The following is a 23666-nucleotide window of genomic DNA, read 5'->3' as shown; positions in this document are numbered from 1 at the left end:
CTATAACATCGTCTTTCCTCTTTCAAGGCTGCATTCACCTGCATCCGCAGTCTGTGGAATAGGAAGCCGCTGAAGGTGTACGGCGGCAGGATGGCCGAATCCATGCTGGCCATCCTCTGCCACATTCTCAGAGGGGAGCCGGTTATCCAGGAGCGCCTGGCTAAGGAGAGAGAAGGGACGGTGCGACCGGATGAAGAGGGAGCCTCCACTGGTTCTTTGGGACCCAGCGTGGCCCCGGGAGCATCTTCAACAGTTGGAGAAGCACCAGCAGTGACTGGAACAACTCCTGGAGGGCCAGCAGGAGGATCAACTGAGGAGTCTACAAATTCTACCCCACGCCGCGAGCCCCAGGTCAACCAGGCTCAGCTCACACAAGTATGTGCAAGAGCTGTCTGACACACTGGCTTTTTTTTTTCTGAGAATTTTTGATACGAGTTCTGTCTTCGAATCAGTTAGATATCTTATAGCATATGCTATAGCATGCTATAGTATAGATATGGTACTGTTTTTACAGTTAGTCTTGATACTGGTCTTTCATCTTGGGGTTAACAGTTAAGGGACATGGTGTATGTTTTGTTTTGTTTTTTGAAAATCGGCCACTATTTTTTTGTAGTCTGACAGCTTTTTCTGCTGACTAGCTGTGATGTGTCCCTACAGCCTTGTCAGTATTTTCAGCTTACTATGCCACTACTGCAGGCAGTTTTGACAGCTTGATTGTGGTCTAGGTGGCCAAGTAAGCAAGAAACAAAAACAGAGGTGCTGTATTTACCAACCTTCCACCTCCATATTCTGCATGCACTGAATCCTGGGCCACCGTTTGTTTTATAACAGGGAAGATGCAGAGGGAGAGAGAGGCACGCACAGGTCCGCCAGCAGCATCTGCAGCAGGTATAAGAGCCGTCATAGAGAGAGGGAGAAATTGAGAGGAGGTGAAGAGAGGTAGGGAGTAAGGGTAGGGCCAGGAGAGGGAGCACTGATTGAACAAGGATGGTGAGAGAGGAATTTGGACCAGGTTGTTGGATTATTCAGACCTTTTGAGGCAGAATATAATGAGTGTTTTTAAAGGAAAGGTTTTTTTTGTTTTTTTTATTGGGTGTGTCAGAGTGATAAGGGAGGCCGTGTGCAGAAGCCCCTCAGTCATGATTTCAAAAAGGAAGACAAGTATGTGATCAAATGTTTCCTCACCTTTTGCCGTGATAGCCGGGATCACTGTGGAAGTGTCTTTGACTTCTCCTTACCCTATGAGGCCTTTTTTTTTGTTTTGTTTTGTTTTTTTGTTCTCTTTGTCATTTAAGCCTCATAATCCCCAATCCCCACTTCTTTTTTTCTTTCCCCTTCGCTCATGATCGATGTACTGTTCTCTTTTGTGTGGTGTTTAGCTCATGGATATGGGCTTCTCCAGAGAACATGCTATGGAGGCCCTACTGAACACCAGCACCATGGAGCAGGCCACAGAGTACCTTCTTACACACCCTCCTCCACTTCTAGGTGGAGCAGTGAGAGTAAGGCTTCATAATGACTAACAGACAAATAATTAAGTGCTTTATAAGGTCCATGAGTCAAACTAAGGAAACTGATGTTGTTGCTTTTGTTCCATCTAGGACCTGACTATGTCTGAAGAGGACCAGATGATGAGAGCGATAGCAATGTCACTCGGGCAAGAGGTCAGCATGGAGCAGCGCTCTGACTCTCCTGAGGTGTGTCATTGTGACTGCTTAAATTACATAAAAAAATGTTGTGTAGCCTAGAGTGCTTGTTGCTAAGTGAAACCTGATGAATGAATAATTAGCAGTTTATGTTAGCAGCTGTTGACATTATTTTTGTGTCTGCTTCAGGAAGCAGCACGTCGGCGTGAGGAGGACGACAGGAGAGCGAGGGAGCGGGCAGAAGAGGAGGAGGCACGCTGCCTGGAGCGCTTCATGGAAGCTGAGCCACTGGATCCCCAGGAGTTACATACCTTCACTGACTCCATGCTGCCTGGCTGCTTCCATCTTTTGGATGAGCTGCCTGACACAGTCTACCGACTCTGCGACCTTTTGATGACTGCCATCAAGAGGAGTGGCTCAGAGTACAGGGACCTCATCCTTGGCCAAGTTGTCAACCAGGTCAGTGGATACATGCTTGTTAATATTGAAGTCTGCTGTACACTATTTTATGCTTCTTATTTCCAAAAATTGAGGCTGGGAAATTACAACCTTTGTAGAACACAGTCATGTTTTTCTCAAGTTAAAAAAAAAATCCAATTGAAAGTTGCTGAATGCAGATTTGCAGTGAGACGGATACAATTTGTTCTAGTGTTTGGAATCAATCAAAAGATTTAACGCTATTAGCAAGTACATAACATCTCTTTAATGCAAATACAGTTCTGCAAACAATTTTGTGTGTTTTATGATTTAATACCAATGACAATAGAAGGTGATGAGCCTGTACCAGCCTGATTGTATACATGTTGTGTGTAGGTGTGGGAGGCAGCAGACGTGCTGATCAAAGCAGCTGAGCCCCTGACTACCAGTGACACAAAGACGGTGTCTGAGTGGACCAGACAGATGGCGACGCTGCCCCAAGCCTCAAAGCTGGCAACTCGAATTCTGCTGCTCACGTTGCTCTTTGAGGTAACATAAATGAAGGTTCTAGCCATAAAAGTTTCTGTTGTAGAGGGTCAAATTATTTTTTTGTTATTGGTTACCTATGCATTCCTTACAATCATATGTATTCTGTTTTTGGTAGGAGCTGAAGCTGTTGGGTGCCAGAGTGGTGGAGAACAGTGGGATTCTCGATTTGCTGATTAAGCTGCTTGAGGTCGTGCAGCCATGCCTGCAGGCAGCTAAGGAGCACAAAGACATCCAGACACCAAAGTGAGTTTTGCACAGCCCTACATACCTTTTTTTCACTTGCAAGTGTTACACCAGATGTTCATCATGAAAGCTGTAGTATGTGTTATTAATTTATATTTATTATAAAATATGTGCTTGCTTTTTTCTACAGATGGATCACACCAGTTCTGTTGATCATTGACTTCTACGAGAAGATGGCAGTCTCATCAAAGCGCAGGGAACAAATGAACAAGGTAGAAAATGAAGCCAGAGATACAGATTACAGGAAAAAAAAGCATTATCCCTAAATAGGTGCGTCTAGACATAGAGGTAAAGACACGCATACAGGACGGGTCAATGAGTCAAAAGAGTAAGAGTAGGAAGAGAGCAAATACAAAAACATATACTTTTTGTGCGGGTGATAGATGGCACATCATCTTGCTTTACAAATGGGTAATCCTTCAGGGTACAGAGTATACCGGTGCTGGACAAAACACATGCAATCCCATACAACACTGCATCCATTAATACAATCTTAAATTCCTAATCAATTTTTTGTTGCATCAGGAGTTCTTGTATAGTTTGTCTTCATTATGTTGTTAGGTATTGATGTTGTGCTGATGCACCTCTTTTGTACAATTAATGAATTCTCTTTGTTTGCCTTCAGTACCTGCAGCCCAATGGGAATAACTGGCGATGGTTTGATGACCGCTCAGGACGTTGGTGCAGTTACAGTGCATCTAACAACAGTACCATTGACTCAGCATGGAGAGCTGGGGAGAGCAGTGTCCGATTCACAGCTGGACGGCGGAGATACACTGTGCAGTTTAACACCATGGTGCAGGTATATGCATTTTTTGTCCACCACTAGAGCATACCTTTTGTGGTTAATTGTCTTTGTAGGGCTTGTTGGCTCATTTTTTTTATTATTATTTTTTTTTAACTACAACCAATTTATCATTTCAGGTAAATGAAGAGACTGGTAACCGTAGGCCGGTAATGTTGACCGTCCAGAGAGTGCCTCGTCTTCCCAAGCCCTCTAAGACCGGTAGTGTTCCTGACGCTGAGAGAGAGGAGGGAGACAGGGGAAAAGTGGAGGAAACCCAGACTGACCTTGACTCTGGGGCAGCAGTGGAGATGAGTGCTCCGAAGGAGGATTCCAGCCAGTTGAAGGAGACCACCACTGGCCCCTCATCTTCCGTGGAGTCTGACTACTCTCAGGCATCTGACATTGTTGTACAAGGCCTGACTGAGGACATGACCACCGTTCTTATCCGGGCCTGTGTCAGCATGATTAGTGTTCCCGTGGACCCAGACACCCTCCATGCCACACTGCGTCTCTGTTTACGCCTTACACGCAATCACCACTATGCAATGATGTTTGCTGAGCTGAAGAGCACACGAATGATTCTGGGGCTGACGCAGAGTTCTGGCTTCAATGGCTTCACCCCACTTGTTACTCTGCTGTTCAGACACATCATAGAAGATCCAGCCACCCTACGGCACACCATGGAGAAGGTTAGAGGCTGTTCTCATGCTCTATCAAAGAAACTCACGTTATATAAAAATACTGATTGTTGTGGGGTTTTTTTTAGAACGGATATGACGATATCTGAATATTATAGTCAAGTTCTGCATTCTACATTAACTAATCCCTCAACAATCTGTTGCCGTAGGTGGTGAGGTCAGCCGTGACCAGCGGAGCAGGTAGTACCACCTCAGGAGTGGTGTCGGGCAGCCTTGGTTCCAGAGAAATCAATTATATCCTTCGTGTCCTGGGACCTGCAGCCTGCCGTAACCCTGAATGCTTTGCGGAAACTGCCAGCAATTGTGTCCGCATCGCTCTGCCTGCACCACGTGGAGCTGGCACAAGTGAGTGTTCAAACTTTTCCATTGTAATCTATAAATAGAAGTGCACATAAAGTAAGTGAACAACTTGATTAGATCTGAAGTTGCTAGTAATGTAAATCGGATTTATTTAGGTGTCCAGTCATGTCAAAATGTTTCAAACCTAATAAGCTCATGCATGTTTTGTTTTTTTATTTATTTGTTTTTTTTATTTTTATTTACAGCTTCTGATGATGAGTTTGAGAACCTTCGAATTAAGGGACCCAACGCTGTGCAGCTGGTGAAGACCACTCCTCTGAAACTGTCTCCCTTACCAGCCATCCCTGACACCATCAAAGAGGTCATCTATGACATGCTCAATGCTTTGGCTGCCTACCATGCTCCTGAAGAATGTAAGAACCAGACAGTCATCGATTCAAGAGGGTTAATATGTCATTTTAATGGAAGTAGTCATTTGAGCATTTTAGTTATGTATGATTTTGTTTGTGTCACAGCTGAGCGTCCAGAAGAACGGGCTGCAGCTGTGCCTGGTGGTCAAGACCTGTGTCAGATCCTACAGGATGTTGGCGATGATGTTTACCAGCAGTACCGGCTCACCCGGCAGGGAAGCGACTTTGACTCCCAGTCTGCATTCCATATCAATGTGAGTTTGAGTGACAAGTAATCCTGTTTAGCTTGCGTATTGAAATATGACATTTATCATGTCTTTACTTAATAATAAAGCCCCCTCTCTTCTTGTCAGACTCAAGTGTTTTCTGCGGATGGAGGTGTGGCTGAGTCTTCCCAGTCTGGCACACCACAAGGAGAAGGTGAGACAAAGAGGTTTTTTAACACTTGGGGGAAAAAAATCTGCGCAATAACTGTTCATATCAGATAGTCTGTTGTTATTGTTTTTTGTTGTTGTTGTTTTTTTGCAAAGCTGGCAAAAGTCAGCAGTTTCCAAAGTCAATGTATATTTTCTATTAAAAATTCAATTATTTTAGACCATCAATAATTTAATGTTCATGATTTAATTTTGCTACAAGATTGTCTTATCTTCAGTGCAAAATAAAAACTAAAAAATGCTGAAAATGTGCTCCAGATCAGCTGTATATTTCATTTTGAATAATTGACTTTGACTTCATGCGAGTTCACCTTTAATTTATGCAAGAAATGTCCTATCTTTCTGTTGTGCCAACATCCTCAGCCTCCACACCTGAAGAGATGCGGGAGGAGAAGAAAGAACAAGAGGGAGAGAAGGGTACCAGCACAGATGAGAGTAAAGCAGCTAAGGTGAAGGCCAGCAAGCCTTTAATGCCCACCTCTACCATCCTGAGACTGCTGGCTGAACTGGTACGCTCCTACGTGGGTATCGCCACGCTAATCGCCTCTTACTGCTACACCGCTGGACAGTCCGAACTCATTAAGGAGGCAAGTAATTCGACAAAATCTCATCAGCTTTTCAAATTTCTGTGCCGTCATGCCTTAAATGTTATAGTTATTTTCCCCTCAACCCATTTTGACATGCCTGTTTCCTAACAGGATTGCAGTGTTCTAGCCTTTGTGCTCGACCACTTACTGCCTCACACCCAGAATTCAGAGGACAAGGACACTCCAGCCTTGGCACGTCTCTTCCTAGCCAGCCTGGCAGCTGCCGGCACAGGCACTGACGCCCAGGTGGCCCTGGTGAATGAGGTTAAAGCTGCCCTTAGTCGAGCACTAGCAATGGCAGAGGGTGCCGAAAAACATGCCAGGTAAACAGAATCGAAATAAGTAATACATTGATTCATAGTTTATTTGGATATGTACAAAACAAATTCTCACTCTTTTCCTGGAACATTTATTTTTACAGGCTTCAGGCAGTGATGTGCATCATTAGCACCATCATGGAGTCATGTCCTTCCACATCCAGCTTCTACAGTACAGCAGCAGCAAAGACACAACACAATGGCATGAACAATATCATCAGGCTCTTTCTGAAGAAAGGACTGGTCAACGACTTGGCCCGCGTGCCTCACAGCTTGGATTTGTCCAGGTATACACATACTCTATATATTAATTACATGTGGAAATTTTAATTATTTGTGGATAACTCCGGCAAAGGCACCTTGTGTGGTTTATACAAATAAACAGACAGTTACATTTACCTTCAGTGTTACTAAGCAAAATGCTGTGTGTATCCCCGAGGTTCTATCTGCCTTTCCTTACAAAATATGCAAAGTCTGTTTTAAATTGTGCATTGTTTACATCAGTGTTTACTTGTAATAACATTTCTTCCTTGTCTTTGTTGGTGCCTTGTGTAAAATCGATGTACATTTCTCCTTATTCTTTCTTTAAATCATTTGCTTTAGTCCCAACATGGCCAACACAGTGAATGCTGCTCTGAAGCCTCTGGAGACTCTGTCACGCATTGTTAACCAGCCCAGCAGTCTTTTTGGGGGCAAAGGAGGCTCCAGCAAGAACAAGACAGAACATGACACTGTGGGCACTGTCAGGGACAGCAACAGCAACCCTCAGGACCAAGGTATCCACACTGAACAGATGATCTACTTCAACACTCAACCTATGGTTCCAAATATTCTGTTGCTGACATGTGGCATTTACTCCAGGAGAGTCTGGTGAGGCCGAGCCAGTGGATGGCAGCCACAGGGTGCAGGGAACAGACAGTGACCTGATGGATGGAGAGACAGAGGGAGACACAGTGGTCATTGCTGGTCAGCCAGAGGTTCTCAGCACACAAGCTATGCAGGCGAGTAACCCTTTATTACTCAACCATGAAACATTTCCCCTTTTTCCTGATCTGTGACTACCATTGTTCGTGGTCATAACATAAAAGTGGATAAACCAATTGTAGATTGGCTAAACCCATTTCTTCACTTTGTTCACCACTTGAGTGCTGAAATTGCATTTGTATATCATCTCTTGTTCATGTAGGTAGAGAATGAGTTGGTGGATCTAATTGATGAGCTGTTGGAGAGAGATGCTGGCACTGTCAACAGCACAATTATAGGTAAGACACGGGATTAATATGGGTGGGGACAGCGAGGGCACATAGGCAAGGAAACGTGTAGAGCAGTTGTGTGCACTAAACCTCAGTGGCATAAGTGTAGGATAGAACATACATTTGTAAATTTGCAACACAAGGAGTGTAATATACATATTTTTTATTAATGTTGTGATTTCACTACTTTATTGCAAACAAACAAATAGCATTTGTATAACTTAACATCTATTGTCTATCAGTGGGACGCAGCGGTGAAGATGAATCACAAGAGGATGTGTTGATGGATGAGGCGCCCTCCAATATTAGCCAGGCATCCACTCTTCAGGCCAATCGCGAAGGTAAGACATTGGCATCAGAATGGTGTGTGTGTGTGTGTGTGTGTGTGTTTTGAAGATCAATGACTGGATACTGGTCTTACTGATGGCTTTGATATTTAGATTTTCTCATAAGTGACTGTGAGTGTGTGTATGTGTTCGTCTCTTCCATCAGACTCTATGAACATCCTGGAACCAGAGGATGAGGAACACACGCAGGAGGAAGATTCTAGTGGCAGCAATGATGACGAAGACAGCCAGGATGAAGAGGAGGAGGAGGAAGAAGAGGAGGAGGAGGATCAGGTATGGATAAATCCAGTGATGTTCATTGAAGAAGTGTTGATTGTTGCATATCCTTAAGACTCATGTCTGCTACTGCTCCTCAAGGATGATGAAGAAGGAGATGAGGATGATGATGATGAAGGTTCAGAGATGGAATTGGATGAAGACTTCCCTGACATCAATGCTGCACCACACATCCGCTTTGAAAGGTTTGACAGGGATGACGACCTCATCATAGAGTTTGACAACATGTTCTCCAACAACGGTAAGCAGGATAATTTATCTATAACGTTTACGAAAGTCAAATCTATTGTTTGTTTGGAAGTTCAGTTATTTACCTGAAATATCAAATGACTCCTTTTTGAAGCATTGGTTTTAAATCAGGTCCATCTTAATTTTATAATTACGCAAAATTTTCTCCCTTTGATACTGATCTTGTTCCTTCCAAAATGACCTGTGCGGCTGGATTTCCTAAAGAAAGGTCCCAGCTACACATGAATAGATGAATTTACACATTTTGGCTTGTCATAGTACAAACACAGGTGGGACAAATGTTGTCTTAAAATGATAGCTCATTTCCATCAAGTGTCCCAGTAAGCAGCATTCACAATATTAATAATTATGCCTGTTTTGCTGTTGTGCCAACCCAGACACCTTAGCTGTGAAAAGCGTCCCTCAGACAATAGCCACTTTCCGAAGGCCTTGGTTGCTTAATTTGCTAAAGCTCGTGTTAGTCACTGTACAACAACACAAAGCTGATGATGCAGAAAATACATTTTCATTAGTTTTATTTTTTTTAAACGTTACTTGGGGTTGTGCCAGAGCTGTCCCCCTAATGTTTGCCTACTGTTTTCTGTTATTTTCCATCAGCTGACATCCCTCCCTCCCCAGGCAACATCCCTAGCTCTCACCCACTGATGGTGCGCCATGCTGACCACGGTTCCCTCACCCTAGGTGTGGCGGGCACTAGCAGCCGCCTGGCGCAGGGCATGGGTCGCAGCCAGCGAACACTGCGCCAGCTCACTGCCAACAGTGGACACACTATCCATGTCCACTACCCTGGCAACCGCCAGCCCAACCCTCCACTCATCTTGCAAAGGTGAAACCATGTGGCTTTTTTTGATGTTGTTGTTTTTTCACCTGTTGCACCAGCTGTGTTCGTTTCAGTGATAATTAAAATGTCTTTTCCTTCTTGGTTCCCTTCTTTAGATTGTTGGGCCCCAGCGCAGCAGCGGACATTTTACAGCTGTCCAGTTCTCTGCCTCTGCAGTCTCGTGGTCGTGCCCGCCTTTTGGTCGGAAATGAGGATGTGCACATCATCGCTCGTTCTGATGATGAGTTGTTGGATGACTTCTTCCATGAGCAGAGCAGCACTGGGGGACAAGCAGGTAAGCATTACTCTGGGCTGCTGTCCATGTAACAACTTTTTGGTGAATTACTTTCTTTAATTCCTAACATGTTTGTTCTTTCTCTCTTCTTAGGCACCCTCTCCAGTATTCCCACTGCCTTAACTAGATGGACAGATGAGTGTAAAGTGCTCGATGCTGAGAGTATGCACGACTGTGTAGCAGGTAGATTGATATTAAATTACAGACTTGTGTCAATGGCGATCATTTTAGCATGAAAAACGTGTACCTCACAGATTCATAATGTAATTGGTTGATTTCTATTGATGCTTTCAGAAAATATTTACACTAAGAATTGGATCATTCATAATTTGGATATGATGCACAACGAGTTAGAAGTATTCCCTTTTCATTTCAACCATTTACAGACATTAATTTGATCAGACTCCTGTTTGGAGTCTCATCTGTAATGACCTACAGAAGGGTGATTAAGAGAAGCATGGCTCTGTTATTAAAAAGGTATCATTGAGTTCAGCATGCAGAGGGAGTGGAACATGGGAACCTTCAATTGGGTGACAGTGCTGACAGAAGCATTCAGACAGGAGGATTCAGAAAGACAAAATAATATGGGGGGAACGATGTAATTTAATCCTGCATTAGATTGTAATTTCTTCTTAATTCATAACCACTGAAGACGATTCTCACTTATTATATTATCACAACCAAAGAGGAATTCTGACATCTGAGTCTACTTTCAGTGGTGAAAGTGCCCATCCTGCAGCATCTGGAGAGTCTGCGAGATGAAGAACTAGAAGAGCGTCGAGAGAAGAGGAGGAGGCAGCTGGCTGAGGAGGAGGAGTCTAAGCAGAATGAGAGGAGGGCCTCTGGAGCTGAACAGGCCAGAGAGCAGAGCCTGCAGGTTGGCAAATAATACAAGTTTTTTGGTTAGGAATTAAAAGGCATTTTCAAACATAAAGGTTAATGCTGCTTTTGGCAGACGTATTAAATTTCGCTCATGTCAACTGTTTTCTGTCCATAGGGTTCTGGATTGGGGACAGTTAATGGTGCAGAGAACACTGCAGGTACTGATATTTGTCTAGATTTTGTTTGTTTTTGTCTTAATGTTAAAATTCCTTGACCTGTTAGGATTGGACAACGCAGTGACGGCCACCCAGAGGCAAATAGCCAGCCAGCTGTGCGTGCTGTGGGATGAGGTAGTAGTTTGTATAGTTTTAGGATCACACCAGATCTGGGAGATAACTATACAGTCTACTGTCTTTCTTATAGCAACGCCATACCAGCTCGACGTCTTCATATCTCACAAAGGAGATCATTTCTCATTTTGTAAATGGTTCATATGATTCTCCAACTGCTAATATCGGAATTGCATTGCTGTGTTAAGCACCTTACTCTGCATATTTACATCACATCTCTGTTGTGCAATGTTGCTTCGTTTGTATGTTGTATTTACTGTGTTTTTCTGCAGCTGCCTGTGCTGTGGTGAGGTAGTAAGTTGTGTTGTTGTTGGGGATCAGGATTGTGCACCCCGTTCAGGAGATAACTATACAACTTACTGCCTTCCTCAGCGGAGGCCTTTGGCGTCTATGGAGAAAATGATCTCTAGCTAATCATGATATTGCTACTTGTGTGTTCTTGATGTATTCTTGCTCTCTTTTAACATTAGTAATTAACCCATTGAAAAAAGGTTTGAAAACACTTTTGGCTGTTTTTTTTCTTCTATTTTTGGGGGGGGGGAAATGTTTTGTGAAATTGTTTATTATTGTAAGGTCCAGTATGGTTTTTAAATCTTGTGATCTATATCTATATAGAACAAAATCTATATCCCTGTCTTTACAATGGTGTTCTCTATCTGGATGTTGCAGAGGGTGAGCAGGCTCAGGGTGGTACGGTGTCATGTCTGGACCCACCCAGGGTCTCGGAAGGTTTCCTCACTGCTCCACCGTCTGGAGAGGTCACCCCCACCACACCTGCTCCACATGAACAGGCCCTAGTCTCTCTGGAGACTGCGATTAGTCAGCAGGTCCACCAGCCAATTGCTGACCTACTACTGGCCGAGTCGCATGCCAGCTCACTGGCTGCTCTGGCAGGGGCTGGCCTTCCACCCTTGTCCGCAGCTGACAGGCCTAACAGTGAAGCAGAGGCATCTCAGATGGAAATGTCCCCGGCACCCACAATCGGTGAGAGAGTCGGAGGAGGAGGTGGTGGTGGAGGAGGAGCGTTGGATGAAGGCAGGGAAGGTAGACTAACTTTGAAAACTCTATTCATACAGACTAGGCAACAGGAAGGACACACATTTGTGAAATGTAAATGATGTCAATTGAGGTCGAAGCTTGAATCAATCATAACATTTTCTGAACCCAGTGATATACATATCATTGACCCAAGAAAGTTTGCTCCAGTGCAGCAAATGACCAAATTTCCCAACACTTATCATAACCTCTTTTTTTCTCTCTCTCTCAGCTTCCCTAAGTCCAGACCTGGTAGAGAACTCAGAGCCTGCAGTAGTTGGTGTGTCACAACTGGAAGGGTCACCCATGGATACCAGCAGCCCTGCCTCTGCCACTCAGGAAGAAGCTACTCCCAACCCTGCCCAGACCACCCAGCTGTCTCAGGAGCTGTCAGGCAGCGGAGAGACTGGGCTGACTGACGGGCAGACGGAGGCAGAGACTGGGTGAGTCACTTTAAATATCGTTGCTGACCCAATGTTTGTTCAAAAGCACTATAATCTCCCCTTTCGATCTTTTATAGAGAAAAGTTAAAGACCTTGTAAATGACTACTCCTTTTTCGTTGGTGGTTTTAGTTTCTGCTGTTTGTTCATTAACTCTGCTTAAGATATTTTGTAAAGAACAAACAAGCAAAACCATTTCATGGTTCATTTAAATCTCAAAGCACAACGCATCCAATTTTGACACTTTAAATTAGTTAAGAAAATAATCCAAAAACATTTTGAGTGACAATATTTTTTCTTTCTTCAATGTTTACAGCTCTACTTCTGTTTCGTCCCCTGTGGAAACGATGCCCAGAAGTGATAGTGCTGACAGCCAGTCTCAGGCCATTCAGGAAGAGCCACTCCCATCCACCAGCAATGAGGAGGAGGACCCACTTGCAGGTAAAATAAATTGATACCCCACTTTTTCCTGCAGTTTGTCTTTATTTTTAATGGAATATTACAGCTCATAATGTTCGTGGTGTTTTTGTCTGGGCAGGCATCAGTCTGCCAGAGGGTGTAGATCCCTCCTTCCTGGCAGCTCTTCCTGAGGACATCCGTAGAGAAGTGCTGCAAAATCAGCTTGGTATCAGACCACCCTCCCGTCCTCCTGCTGCCACCACCCTGCCCTCATCCACTGCACCTGTACTCGGAGGACCAGGGGTGACAGAGGTCAGCCCTGAGTTCTTGGCAGCCTTGCCACCTGCCATCCAGGAGGAGGTGAGAGACGCTGAAATAATACAAGATTACAGTAGATGAAATGTTTACCTTTTTTAGATGTATGATTTCCTAGAAAATTGCTAAAGAAGTCATTTGTAAACGTTTTTTTATTTTATTTTTTACACCAACCGTGCCATTTGTCAACTTAGGTTCTTGCCCAACAACGAGCAGAGCAGCAGCGGAGGGAGTTAGCCCAGCAGCCTACACAGGGAGACACCCCTCTCGATCCAGTCACATTCATCCAGACGCTGCCTTCAGAGCTCCGTCGTAGTGTCCTGGAGGACATGGAGGACAGCGTTTTGGCTGTCATGCCCCCAGATATTGCTGCAGAAGCAGCTGCACTGCGTAGAGAGCAAGAGGCACGTCAGAGGCAACTGATGCATGAGAGGCTGTTTGGTCATAGCTCATCTTCAGCACTATCAGCCATCTTGCGCTCGCCAGCCTTCACCAGTCGGTTAGGGAGCAATCGTGGAGTCCAATACACCAGACTGGCTGTGCAGAGAGGAGGCACATTTCAGATGGGGGGAGGAACAAACCACAGGTGAGCGGAGACAGTGATTTATTTGCCAGTTTTGGGAGAAAAAAAAAAAAATATATATATATACTATACAGTAATTTCAATAGTTGACAAACTGATCGTATGTCATTTATCTTCTTAGACCATCCAGTTCAAGTGTGGACTCTTTACTGCGCCTGCGTGGAAGACTGCTGCTGGACCACGAGGCCTTGTCCTGCCTCCTGGTTCTGCTGTTTGTGGATGAACCGAAGCTTAACACCAGCCGTCTGCACCGCGTGCTCAGGAACCTCTGCTACCACTCTCAGACACGTGGGTGGGTCATTCGCAGCCTGTTATCCATCCTCCAACGCAGCAGCGAGAGTGAAGTATGCGTGGAGACCTCCCGGCTAGAAGACTCCCGTGGCAAGAGGAGCACCCAGGGAGGCTGCGGAGGAAAAGGATCCGCCACCTCCTCCCTCTCCTCTTCATCCTCATCTTCTTCATCCTCTTCTTCCTCCTTAGAGCTACTTAACAGAGTGGAGTCTCGCAGCTCCAGCCAGCTTTCCTGGCTCTCTGTTTCTATGGATGCAGCCTTGGGCTGCCGGACAAATATTTTCCAGATTCAGCGAGCATCAGGAAGGAAGCACGCTGACCGGCACTCAGCTGGGAGCTCTACAGGATCTGGAACACTTGGAGGAGGAATGTCAAGCGTTGCTGCAGGTGTCACATGTGCTGGTGGCGGAGGCTCCACTGTTCACATCCACCCACAAGCTGCTCCTGTGGTCTGTCGTCATGTGTTGGACACGCTTATCCAGCTAGCTAAGGTGCGGGTCCACCTGTCTCAATTTGCATCTCTTAAATTATATCTGGTCTATTCTTAACTGTAAGAAAGTGAACAATTTGAAGTAATTAAAGTCCTTGTTGTTTCATGTCTGTTCCTGCAGGTTTTCCCGAGCCATTTCACCCAGCAGCGCTGTAAGGATTTGTTAGCCGTGTCTTCTGACCTAGATTCCCGTCTTTGTTCAGTCTCCTCTGGGGGTGGAGGTGGGGGCTCTCGATCAGGGTCGCAGTCTCAGAGCAACCCAAATTCCTCCAACACCCAGAATTCCTTGGGATCTTCTGCCGCTACTCCCCAGTCTCTGGGAATCTCCACCGATTTTTGGGACCTGCTGGTAAAGCTCGACAACATGAATGTGAGCCGCAAGGGCAAAGCATCAATGAAGACGGTGCCTCTGGGTGGCAGTGCGGAGGCAGAGGGAGCCCAGTTCAGCCTAGAGACATCTCCCCTCGGCCAGCTGATGAACATGCTGTCCCACCCCGTAATCAGACGGAGCTCCTTGCTCACTGAAAAGCTGCTGCGCTTGCTCTCCCTCATATCCATTGCCCTGCCTGACAACAAGGCCACTGAGGTGCCTGCTGGACACCCCACACCACAGGCTGCCAACCCAAACACAGCAGCCAGCTCAGGAGCTATAGCCTCAGTCACAACACAGGGTGCAACGTCAGTGGGCTCTATCCAGCCTACTGTGTCAGGTCCAGTGGCCTCTGTAGGAGCTGCAGCCCAGGCTACATCCTCAGGGACAAGTATAGCAACCTCCCAGACATCCTTGACAACAATCTCTATAACCACGTCCACTGGAACAACCTCTACAGGTAGTCTTCATTTATTCCAAAATATAATATCTGCAGTTAATTTAGGCCTCATAATGTCACAGATTTCATTAAAAGAATAATAATGTGTATTTTGGGGGATGTTTGCCAAAACAGGAAAACAGAGGATCACTACTAGCAATACAGAGAGTGACAAGATGGCCTCCTCTGGACTCACAGAAAAACAACTTCAACTCTCTGTGGAGGTATGGAGAAAGAATTTAAAAGTGTCGGTCATGTTGTATGTTAACCTCATCGCCGCCCGGGGAAAAATTAAGCCTTACGTAAAAGTATATTTTTCAAAGTATGAGTCTGGATGATGTTTACTCAGGATTTGTTCGTAAACTCAGGGAGTACTTTTGGAGTTGATGAAAAGCAGAGCTGTATTTTAAGTTTCGAGTCGAGTCATATTTGGTTCCTGGCTTAACACTAAACCAAATTAGGGGCTCCAGCTAATCAGTAGCATGAGCTTCAAAGCTGTGATTGCTTAAAATTCAGTTACATGAGGAATTGTCTGAGATGTCTGTGCCACAAAGTGGGCCTTCTATTCTATTAGTGGTGGGTTTTTTTGCTCCTCTTGCAGCAGACACACGAAATGTTACAATGCATGGGGACTGTACAATCATGGCAAAATTATATTGAAACCAATCTACTACCTTTAAAAAAAATATATATATATATATATATATAAAATCTGCATTTGGTTGTGATATTTACATTAGTAACAAAAGGTCTTTGGTACATCCATCTCAGTATTCCCTGACTGCTTCAAGACACTTGATCCACCTCTTTTACATCTCTACTGGGACTCAATTGAATGGACTAAATTAATAGGTACCTGGATTGCGACATCAATCAAAGATCTCTTTCAGCCAGTCTTTCCAGCTAGCTATATTGAGTCTCAGTAGGATTAGTAAGAAAATAAGTAAACATTATTCATGTAATAGTTTTCAGAATAAGGAGAATGAATTGTTTTGCTCAAAAGGACACAATGAAGAGAAAGCCATAGAGAGCAAATGGGTTTGAAGATGCTGTTTGAAGATGACATGGCTTGTCTAAGACTTTGCGTGTGGCTGTTTAGAGTCAAGGAGCATTAATAGACTTGATTTAGGACAACCGCAAGTCTTGCAACTTGTTTGTTTGCACATCTGTTAGTCAAGTGGATCAGCTGTTGATCCGGCTTTCAGTATGTTGACCGTGTTCAGAGAATTGTATGTATTTGTATGAAGTACTTGTGTGAATAATGATCCCTGATATGTTTTAACTAATACCTATTTACCTCCTCCTTACACAAGGTGTTGACATCTCACTCGTGTTCAGAGGAGGGTCTGGAAGATGCAGCTAACATTCTGCTGCAGCTATCCAGAGGTGATGGAGCCACCAGAGACACCGTGCTCAGACTCCTGCTCAGTGGAGCTAGGCACCTCGGATACACTCTTTGCAAACAGATTGGTCAGTTTTGGGCAACTACACGGACACCAGTTCTCATACCCCTTCTTAAACAACTGCAGTTTTCTCATTACACATTTTGTGAACATGTTTTCTCTCTCAGGCACCTTACTGGCTGAACTTAGAGAGTACAACTTGGAGCAGCAGAGACGGGCACAAGGTGAATCGCATTCCCCAGATGCCCCTCCTGAGGATACTTCCCTATCAGCCAGACTGAAGGGCAAAATGACCAGCAGGTTAGCAACTGTGGACTCTTGGCTGCTCAATGAGACATTAGGTTCTCGTCACAGACGAGAGTATCTCGAGGGCTGACTGTTTCTAGTTAAATCAGCCCGAGTAACATTACAGCGTGCACTGGTCGTTAGTATCTTGTAAGCACAATTTCTTTTTTGTTTGCATTTGTTGGATGGGGCACAGGTTCGACGGGTCGGAGAGTGTGGTGATCGTGGCTGCACAGAAGCGCACGCTGGGGGGACGTGAATTACAACTTCCCTGTATGAGCTCCCTAACATCCAAGACATCTACGCAGAAGTTTTTCTTGCGAGTGCTGCAGGTTATTATCCAGCTCCGTGAGGACACTCGACGCGCCAACAAGAAAGCCAAACAGACCGGGCGGCTAGGTAAGAAGGTGCTACCCGTGTGCAGTATTCTTGATGCATACAATATCCTCATGACATCAAATGATGACACACACCCCACCCCGCACCCCTCTTTCGCCCCTTCGCCCCTTTTCGATGGCCAGGCTCCACCAGTTTGGGCTCGGCCAGCAGCATCCAGGCTGCGGTGCGACAGCTCGAGGCCGAGGCTGACGCCATCATCCAGATGGTGAGAGAGGGGCAGCGGGCACGCCGGCTGCAACAGGCCCCCCCACCCACCGCCCCTTCTGCCTCTGCCGCCGTCGCTGCTGGATCTTCAGTGGCTGCCCCTCATGCTCCCACTGGTGCTGCTCCCCCTGCTGGCACGGCTGCTGCTGCCACGGTTAGCATGGGCTGCACTGACAGCAGGCATACGTTTTACTCACACACTGCACATTCTTACAGTAGAAGACCATTTAAAAGCTCTAAAAACAACATTGCCGTCACATTATGACCACCACAGTAAAGTTACTATGCTGGTCGTCAGGATTAAATGTCACATTTCTAATTCATTTTGCCCGTATTGGCTTTGTGCATTTTGGAAAATCACATCACCTTTTAATTGCAATGCATAACAGTTTGTTTTTTTTGGTGGGGGAAATTCTGCCGTTAACCTTTTAAATGTTATTGCACTTAAATATCTGTAATCAACATGTTGCTATGTGCAGTCACCCTACAGTCTGCTAACAAGTGGTTTATGCATTGAGACATGTTCTCGCTGCCGTGATGAACAATGACGGGCCCAACAGAAAGACAGATGTGTGAAAAGTGATTCTCTGTGTCTGTATCAATGCAGTGACATTATATCTAAATGTGAATGTACTGCCTGCCCCAAAATGTTTGATTCCCCTGATGATGTCTGTTTGCTGGCTGATGTGGCTTCATGCTTTTGGCCCTTCCTTTTTCTTTTTTTTTTTTTTTTTTTTACCCTACTTACATCCTGTCGTCTCTGTGGATGATGGGATTGTCATTTTGCATGGCAATCTCAGTCCAGATGAATAACTATGAAAAGAACTGTCACGTTAATCATTCTTTTTTTTTTTTTCTATATGTTTTTTTCCCTTTGTCTCTACTACTCGGTCCTTCCTGGTTTTTCTGTAGTCTGAAGTGCAGTCAGTGTCTGAAGCCCAGGCAGCACAGAGAGACGACTCGCCAATGGATGTGGACCAGCCGTCTCCTTTAGAGCAGGATCCTGCACCTCTGGGTATGACTCACTCGCTGCCTGCTAATAACAGTTTAAAATACCTACTGATTCACTGTTTTTCTCAGTAAATGATCCCCACGTCCAATTAGCACAGTGTGTCTACCCTTGATATGGCAGTCCTGCTTAATACTTACCTGGAATAGCTTTCCATTTTGTTGAAATACTCAAACGGTTGCATAAGAAATTTAAGCTGACCAATCTGACATTTAATGTATTGATTTACAGAATAGAGTTGACAAGGGACGGAAGTTATGAAGTGCACAATACAATACTTTGTCATTTAAGTCGATTGATGTCAACTTGTTAGCTCTGCTGAAGTTTTCAAGTGTACAGTATAGTGCTTCTATGGCATACACTGAGATATATCATGATCATGATTAAAAATAAATAAATAGATGGAGCAACTGTAATAACACATGCAGCTGTAATATCAATAGACGGACATGAACTTGTTCACAAACTCTGGAACCGTCCTTTTAAAAGCTAAAAAAAATACTTTGTAATGTTGGATACCATAATTGCTGAAAAGGTTCAGTCTATATCGCTATTTTCTTCTTTTTTTTTTTTTTAGATGAAGAAGGAAATGGTCAGTCAGAGGCTGAGGAGAGACTTCCAGACCTTCCTCTGCTCAGCGAGCAGCTGCTGTTGGATGAACTGTGGGACATGCTCGGGGAGTGCCTGAAAGAGCTGGAGGAGTCCCATGACCAGCATGCCGTACTGGGTAGGTGGAATCCTCCAGAAATGCATTTATTGATACGACACGGTATGGAATTTATATTGTATTCATGTCAGTTGAAGGGGCATAGTTGAGCGACGTGATATTCTGTTTCCTCAGTTCTCCAGCCTGCTGTCGAGGCCTTCTTTCTCGTCCATGCCACGGAGCGAGAGAGCAAACCTCCTGTGAGGGACACGCGGGAGAGCCAGCTTTCGCACATCAAAGATGAGCCTCCACCACTGTCCCCGGCTCCCCTCACACCAGCCACACCTTCATCCCTCGACCCATTCTTTTCCAGGGAACCATCTTCCATGCACATCTCTTCAAATCTGCCACCAGACACCCAGAAGTTCCTCCGGTTTGCTGGTGAGCCTGACATTTTTTTTAATTTTTTTAAGAAGGATAAAGCTGTGTTCTTATATGCAGTATATTTTCTAATTGGACTCCTTTTTCTTCCTTTTAGAAACTCACCGCACAGTGCTTAATCAGATCCTGCGCCAGTCCACCACTCACTTGGCTGATGGGCCTTTTGCAGTGCTGGTTGATTACATCCGCATCCTTGACTTTGACGTTAAGAGGAAGTAAGGAGAATTATCTTACACTTCTGCCTTGTGCTGTGTTATCCACAGTTAGTGTTGATTTTTCACCACTGACATGCTGGTCTTTCTGTCCGTCTCTGCAGGTACTTCCGCCAGGAATTGGAGCGACTTGATGAAGGCCTTCGGAAGGAGGACATGGCTGTGCACGTGAGGAGAGATCATGTGTTTGAGGACTCCTACAGAGAGCTGCATCGCAAGAGCCCAGAGGATATGAAGAATAGGCTGTAAGGCTCCATTGCGCTTCTGTTTATCTGCATTTCCTCTCAATTCAGAACCACTCAACCAGTGTTGTACCCTGCTGCTTTTCCATTACAGGTACATTGTATTTGAAGGGGAGGAGGGCCAGGATGCTGGTGGCCTGCTGAGGGAATGGTACATGATCATCTCCCGGGAGATGTTCAACCCCATGTACGCCCTGTTCCGCACGTCACCGGGCGACCGTGTCACCTACACCATCAACCCCTCGTCTCACTGCAACCCCAACCACCTCAGCTACTTTAAGTTTGTGGGGCGCGTTGTGGCCAAGGCAGTGTACGATAACCGGTTATTGGAGTGCTACTTCACCCGCAGCTTCTACAAGCACATCCTGGGCAAGAGTGTCAGGTATTTGAGCCACTAGCAGTTACAGTCAAAAAATACATGAAATTGTTCAATACATCTTTCAACTACACTATTATCCCAACAAACCCATGCCTTGTCGATGACACAAAACGTGGCAACCAGAGAGCCGAGTAGCTGCATTGCTGCCTTTTGAATATATGAACAATATGCATGAATTTCTGTGGAATTACCAGGTACACAGACATGGAAAGCGAGGACTACCCATTCTTCCAGGGCTTGGTGTACTTGTTGGAGAACGACGTTTCAACACTGGGCTATGAGCTGACATTCAGCACAGAGGTTAGTAAAAAAAAATTCTAAATTATTGTTTTGTTGTTACGTCTGTTGAAATTGAGAGTGGACTTCAAAGCTTTGAATCCCACATTTTTCTAAAAAAAAAAAAAAAAATGCTGCAAATGTGTAATTTTCTGATGTCCTCAAAAATACTGTTACCATCTGTGACTAATATTTTTGACTGACACTGTGTGTGTGTGTGTGTGTTTTTAGGTCCAGGAGTTTGGGGTGTGTGAAGTGAGAGACCTCAAGCCAAATGGAGCCAATATTCTTGTCACAGAGGAAAACAAAAAAGAGTATGTGCACCTGGTGTGCCAGATGAAGATGACAGGTGAGGTTGTGGTTATTTCACCAAAGATTTAATTCTTATGAGCAAGTAAGGCTTTTTTCACAATACTCGGCAAAAACAGTGTCAATGGAAATGGGAGATTTTGTTCTGGTTGTTGTCACAAGATGGCAGCACTCAAATGTTTAAATTGATGAAACATTCAACAGAGAGTTGAAGGTGTTTGTCTTTAGGAAAGAAGCATCAGCTGCTGCTCAATGACATTATTCAGTGAAGCTTTGAAATTTCAGCTGCATGATTTAAACCAATACATTTTATCGAATCATGTCAGTGGCACGTCAAATATGGGAATTCTTGAAAGAAGCCCCGAGTGAATACTTTGACTTGTTTTCTAGGTGCAATCCGCAAACAACTGGCAGCCTTCCTTGAGGGATTCTATGAGATCATCCCCAAGAGGCTGATCTCCATCTTCACTGAGCAGGAGCTCGAGCTCCTCATCTCTGGCCTGCCTACTATCGACATTGATGACCTAAAGGCCAACACTGAATATCACAAGTACCAGTCCAGCTCCATCCAGGTGTGGATAAGTAAACATACACAGCAGTATTATTTATATAACTTAGCCTCTGTGTGAGGGAACTGATTTATGTATGTTAAGAGATTCCAACACCAACTTGCCCAGTGTTTTACTTGCATGTGTAGCAAGGCGAGTTTACTTGTATAGCACCGTTCAGACATTAGGCCGTTCAAAGGGCTTTACAGAGGCTTAAAAATCCATTCAAATAGCACATTAGAAGACATGAAAGTGGCATTTAAAAGGCAATTAAAGCAAAGCAATTCGAGAGCTTTAGAGTAAGAATACATCAAAATACGACACTAAGAAAACATTAACATTGCATTTATAAGAGAATAAAAGCAGAAGGAAGCATATAAATATTAAGAAGAGGTTACATATTGTTTCCACACTATTTGTGGAACTTTCAGGTGAACTAGCACATACAGTAATGCAGTACTGAATGTGACTTTAAAAAGATGAACATGCTGTCTAATTGAACTGAAGCGTGTCTCAAACCAAAACACTTTGGTTGCATATTGTTTAAAGTCACACAAAGCTGCTGCCATTGTGGTCAATTTTCCTCCATCTTGTAGCTGTAGACAGAAAACCCCCAAAATACATCGCAACGTAAAACGTCGCTGCCTTTGTCACATGCTTCTATTTTTGAATATAGATCCAGTGGTTCTGGAGGGCCTTGCGGTCCTTTGATCAGGCAGACCGGGCCAAGTTCCTGCAGTTCGTCACCGGCACGTCCAAGGTTCCCCTCCAGGGTTTCGCTGCTCTGGAGGGCATGAACGGCATCCAAAAGTTCCAGATCCACCGCGATGATCGGTCCACCGACCGCCTGCCATCTGCTCATACCTGGTAAACACACAGCAAGTTCATAAGGCATAAATAATGATTTTGCAAAGAACAAACTAGTAAAGGTTTAACTATCATGTTCTCTGTCTTTGTCCACCCTCAGCTTTAACCAGCTGGACCTTCCGGCCTATGAGAGCTACGAGAAGCTGAGACATATGCTGCTGTTGGCCATTCAGGAATGCTCCGAGGGATTCGGACTGGCTTAATCTACGAGACTCTTAACACACAGACATGCATACACGTAATTTAGATTTGCCTACTCTTGACACATTCACACTGATAACCTTTGAACGCACGCACACACTATCATAGACATTACTGGATTACTTGTTGAATGGCCTAGACTTGCTGGTTTCTATTCCATATAAAACAGATAAAACCAGCAAGTGAAATAGACTGACAACACAGAGAGCCTCATTTTGACACAGTTGTGTCTCCCTTCCCAATTAAATGGCAAATGCAAGAGGGGATTCAGAGGATAAAACATGGACTAATATAAGAGATGTTTTCTTCATTTAGTTTGATTTCTCTGTACAAAAGGTTTGGGAGTTTATTATGTTCAATCTTTTTTGTTCTCTGGCTGTGTAAAAAGAAAAAAGAGAATGTTGTTTGAACAGGATGGTTATAAAACCTTTGGGGAAAAAAATGTTGGTGGTTTCCTGTTGCAAATTTGTGACCTCAAGCCTTGATGATGGGGAACATTTTTATGGGGGGGTATATGAACAACTTGAAAAGTTTTGGAGATATTCACAAAAATGCACTTTTCAAAGTTTTGTGGCATTTTTAAGGAAGGATGGTACAAAAAAACGAAGAGAAAAATTGAAGGAGATAAAAAAAACAAAAAAACATTAACCATAAATTCTAGAGTATTTTTGGCTATTAAACCGCTGACCCAGCCTTGAGCCTTTGAATCAGAGTGGAATAACTACATGAATAAATGCATAAAATTGCGTTCATTGTCTCTTTTAACAGTGTTTCAACCATTATTTGCAGTGAATTCATTTCATCAAAATCAAAACGGGTCGATTCAAAAATTACTCGTTCGCAGTGTGAAAGTTCTCAAAAGAAATATTTTCCATTATCGGTTCGTCAGTTGAGTCCCCAGTGATTCCGTGATATCAAGCTTAACATTGCGCGCTCGCGTTGTTTCCAGCAGTGAACCACACAAACTGTCCCTGGTGACTAAATCAATTAAAACACGAGGTGGACTGACTGATTCCGTCCGAGAGCGGCGTTCTCGTCACAGGAGCTCGTGGCAGCAGTGCCGACGCCGACCCAGTACGCCC

General features: G+C 44.4%; 1 protein-coding gene across 17 annotated transcripts in view; it reads left to right on the top strand.

The window, feature by feature from the left end:
* huwe1 (HECT, UBA and WWE domain containing E3 ubiquitin protein ligase 1) overlaps positions 1–23330 on the top strand; it is a 42705-nt gene extending 19375 nt beyond the window's left edge. For 7 of the 17 annotated variants that reach the window (XM_069688793.1, XM_069688769.1, XM_069688784.1 and 4 more), the window contains 50 exons: positions 28–375; positions 1380–1502; positions 1602–1697; positions 1836–2105; positions 2460–2612; positions 2728–2855; positions 2986–3067; positions 3481–3657; positions 3780–4331; positions 4490–4685; positions 4886–5053; positions 5156–5304; positions 5404–5470; positions 5848–6071; positions 6183–6394; positions 6493–6675; positions 6992–7164; positions 7250–7389; positions 7575–7650; positions 7884–7982; positions 8134–8261; positions 8346–8505; positions 9111–9339; positions 9450–9628; positions 9722–9811; positions 10345–10505; positions 10626–10668; positions 11470–11844; positions 12068–12278; positions 12593–12717; positions 12815–13035; positions 13185–13576; positions 13695–14355; positions 14476–15184; positions 15299–15387; positions 16477–16633; positions 16734–16866; positions 17030–17250; positions 17373–17608; positions 18367–18469; positions 19041–19190; positions 19305–19550; positions 19648–19765; positions 19867–20007; positions 20099–20386; positions 20578–20683; positions 20891–21008; positions 21359–21540; positions 22193–22383; positions 22484–23330. In XM_069688793.1, coding sequence (XP_069544894.1) covers positions 28–375; positions 1380–1502; positions 1602–1697; positions 1836–2105; positions 2460–2612; positions 2728–2855; positions 2986–3067; positions 3481–3657; positions 3780–4331; positions 4490–4685; positions 4886–5053; positions 5156–5304; positions 5404–5470; positions 5848–6071; positions 6183–6394; positions 6493–6675; positions 6992–7164; positions 7250–7389; positions 7575–7650; positions 7884–7982; positions 8134–8261; positions 8346–8505; positions 9111–9339; positions 9450–9628; positions 9722–9811; positions 10345–10505; positions 10626–10668; positions 11470–11844; positions 12068–12278; positions 12593–12717; positions 12815–13035; positions 13185–13576; positions 13695–14355; positions 14476–15184; positions 15299–15387; positions 16477–16633; positions 16734–16866; positions 17030–17250; positions 17373–17608; positions 18367–18469; positions 19041–19190; positions 19305–19550; positions 19648–19765; positions 19867–20007; positions 20099–20386; positions 20578–20683; positions 20891–21008; positions 21359–21540; positions 22193–22383; positions 22484–22586 — 9882 coding nt within the window. In that variant the 3' untranslated portion in view covers positions 22587–23330. The remainder of the gene's footprint in view (positions 1–27; positions 376–1379; positions 1503–1601; positions 1698–1835; positions 2106–2459; positions 2613–2727; positions 2856–2985; positions 3068–3480; positions 3658–3779; positions 4332–4489; positions 4686–4885; positions 5054–5155; positions 5305–5403; positions 5471–5847; positions 6072–6182; positions 6395–6492; positions 6676–6991; positions 7165–7249; positions 7390–7574; positions 7651–7883; positions 7983–8133; positions 8262–8345; positions 8506–9110; positions 9340–9449; positions 9629–9721; positions 9812–10344; positions 10506–10625; positions 10669–11469; positions 11845–12067; positions 12279–12592; positions 12718–12814; positions 13036–13184; positions 13577–13694; positions 14356–14475; positions 15185–15298; positions 15388–16476; positions 16634–16733; positions 16867–17029; positions 17251–17372; positions 17609–18366; positions 18470–19040; positions 19191–19304; positions 19551–19647; positions 19766–19866; positions 20008–20098; positions 20387–20577; positions 20684–20890; positions 21009–21358; positions 21541–22192; positions 22384–22483) is intronic. The other 10 variants (XM_069688820.1, XM_069688815.1, XM_069688819.1 and 7 more) reach the window with 8 other exon arrangements.
* Positions 23331–23666: the final 336 nt, after the last annotated feature.

The sequence above is a fragment of the Brachyistius frenatus genome, unplaced genomic scaffold, assembly GCF_029030835.1.
Source record: "Brachyistius frenatus isolate BFR_SWC_R1_liver_20210118 unplaced genomic scaffold, ASM2903083v1 Contig_6, whole genome shotgun sequence".
NCBI lineage: Eukaryota > Metazoa > Chordata > Actinopteri > Embiotocidae > Brachyistius > Brachyistius frenatus.
Note: the sequence above shows the minus strand (reverse complement) of the source record. Positions and strands in the feature narration are given on the sequence as shown.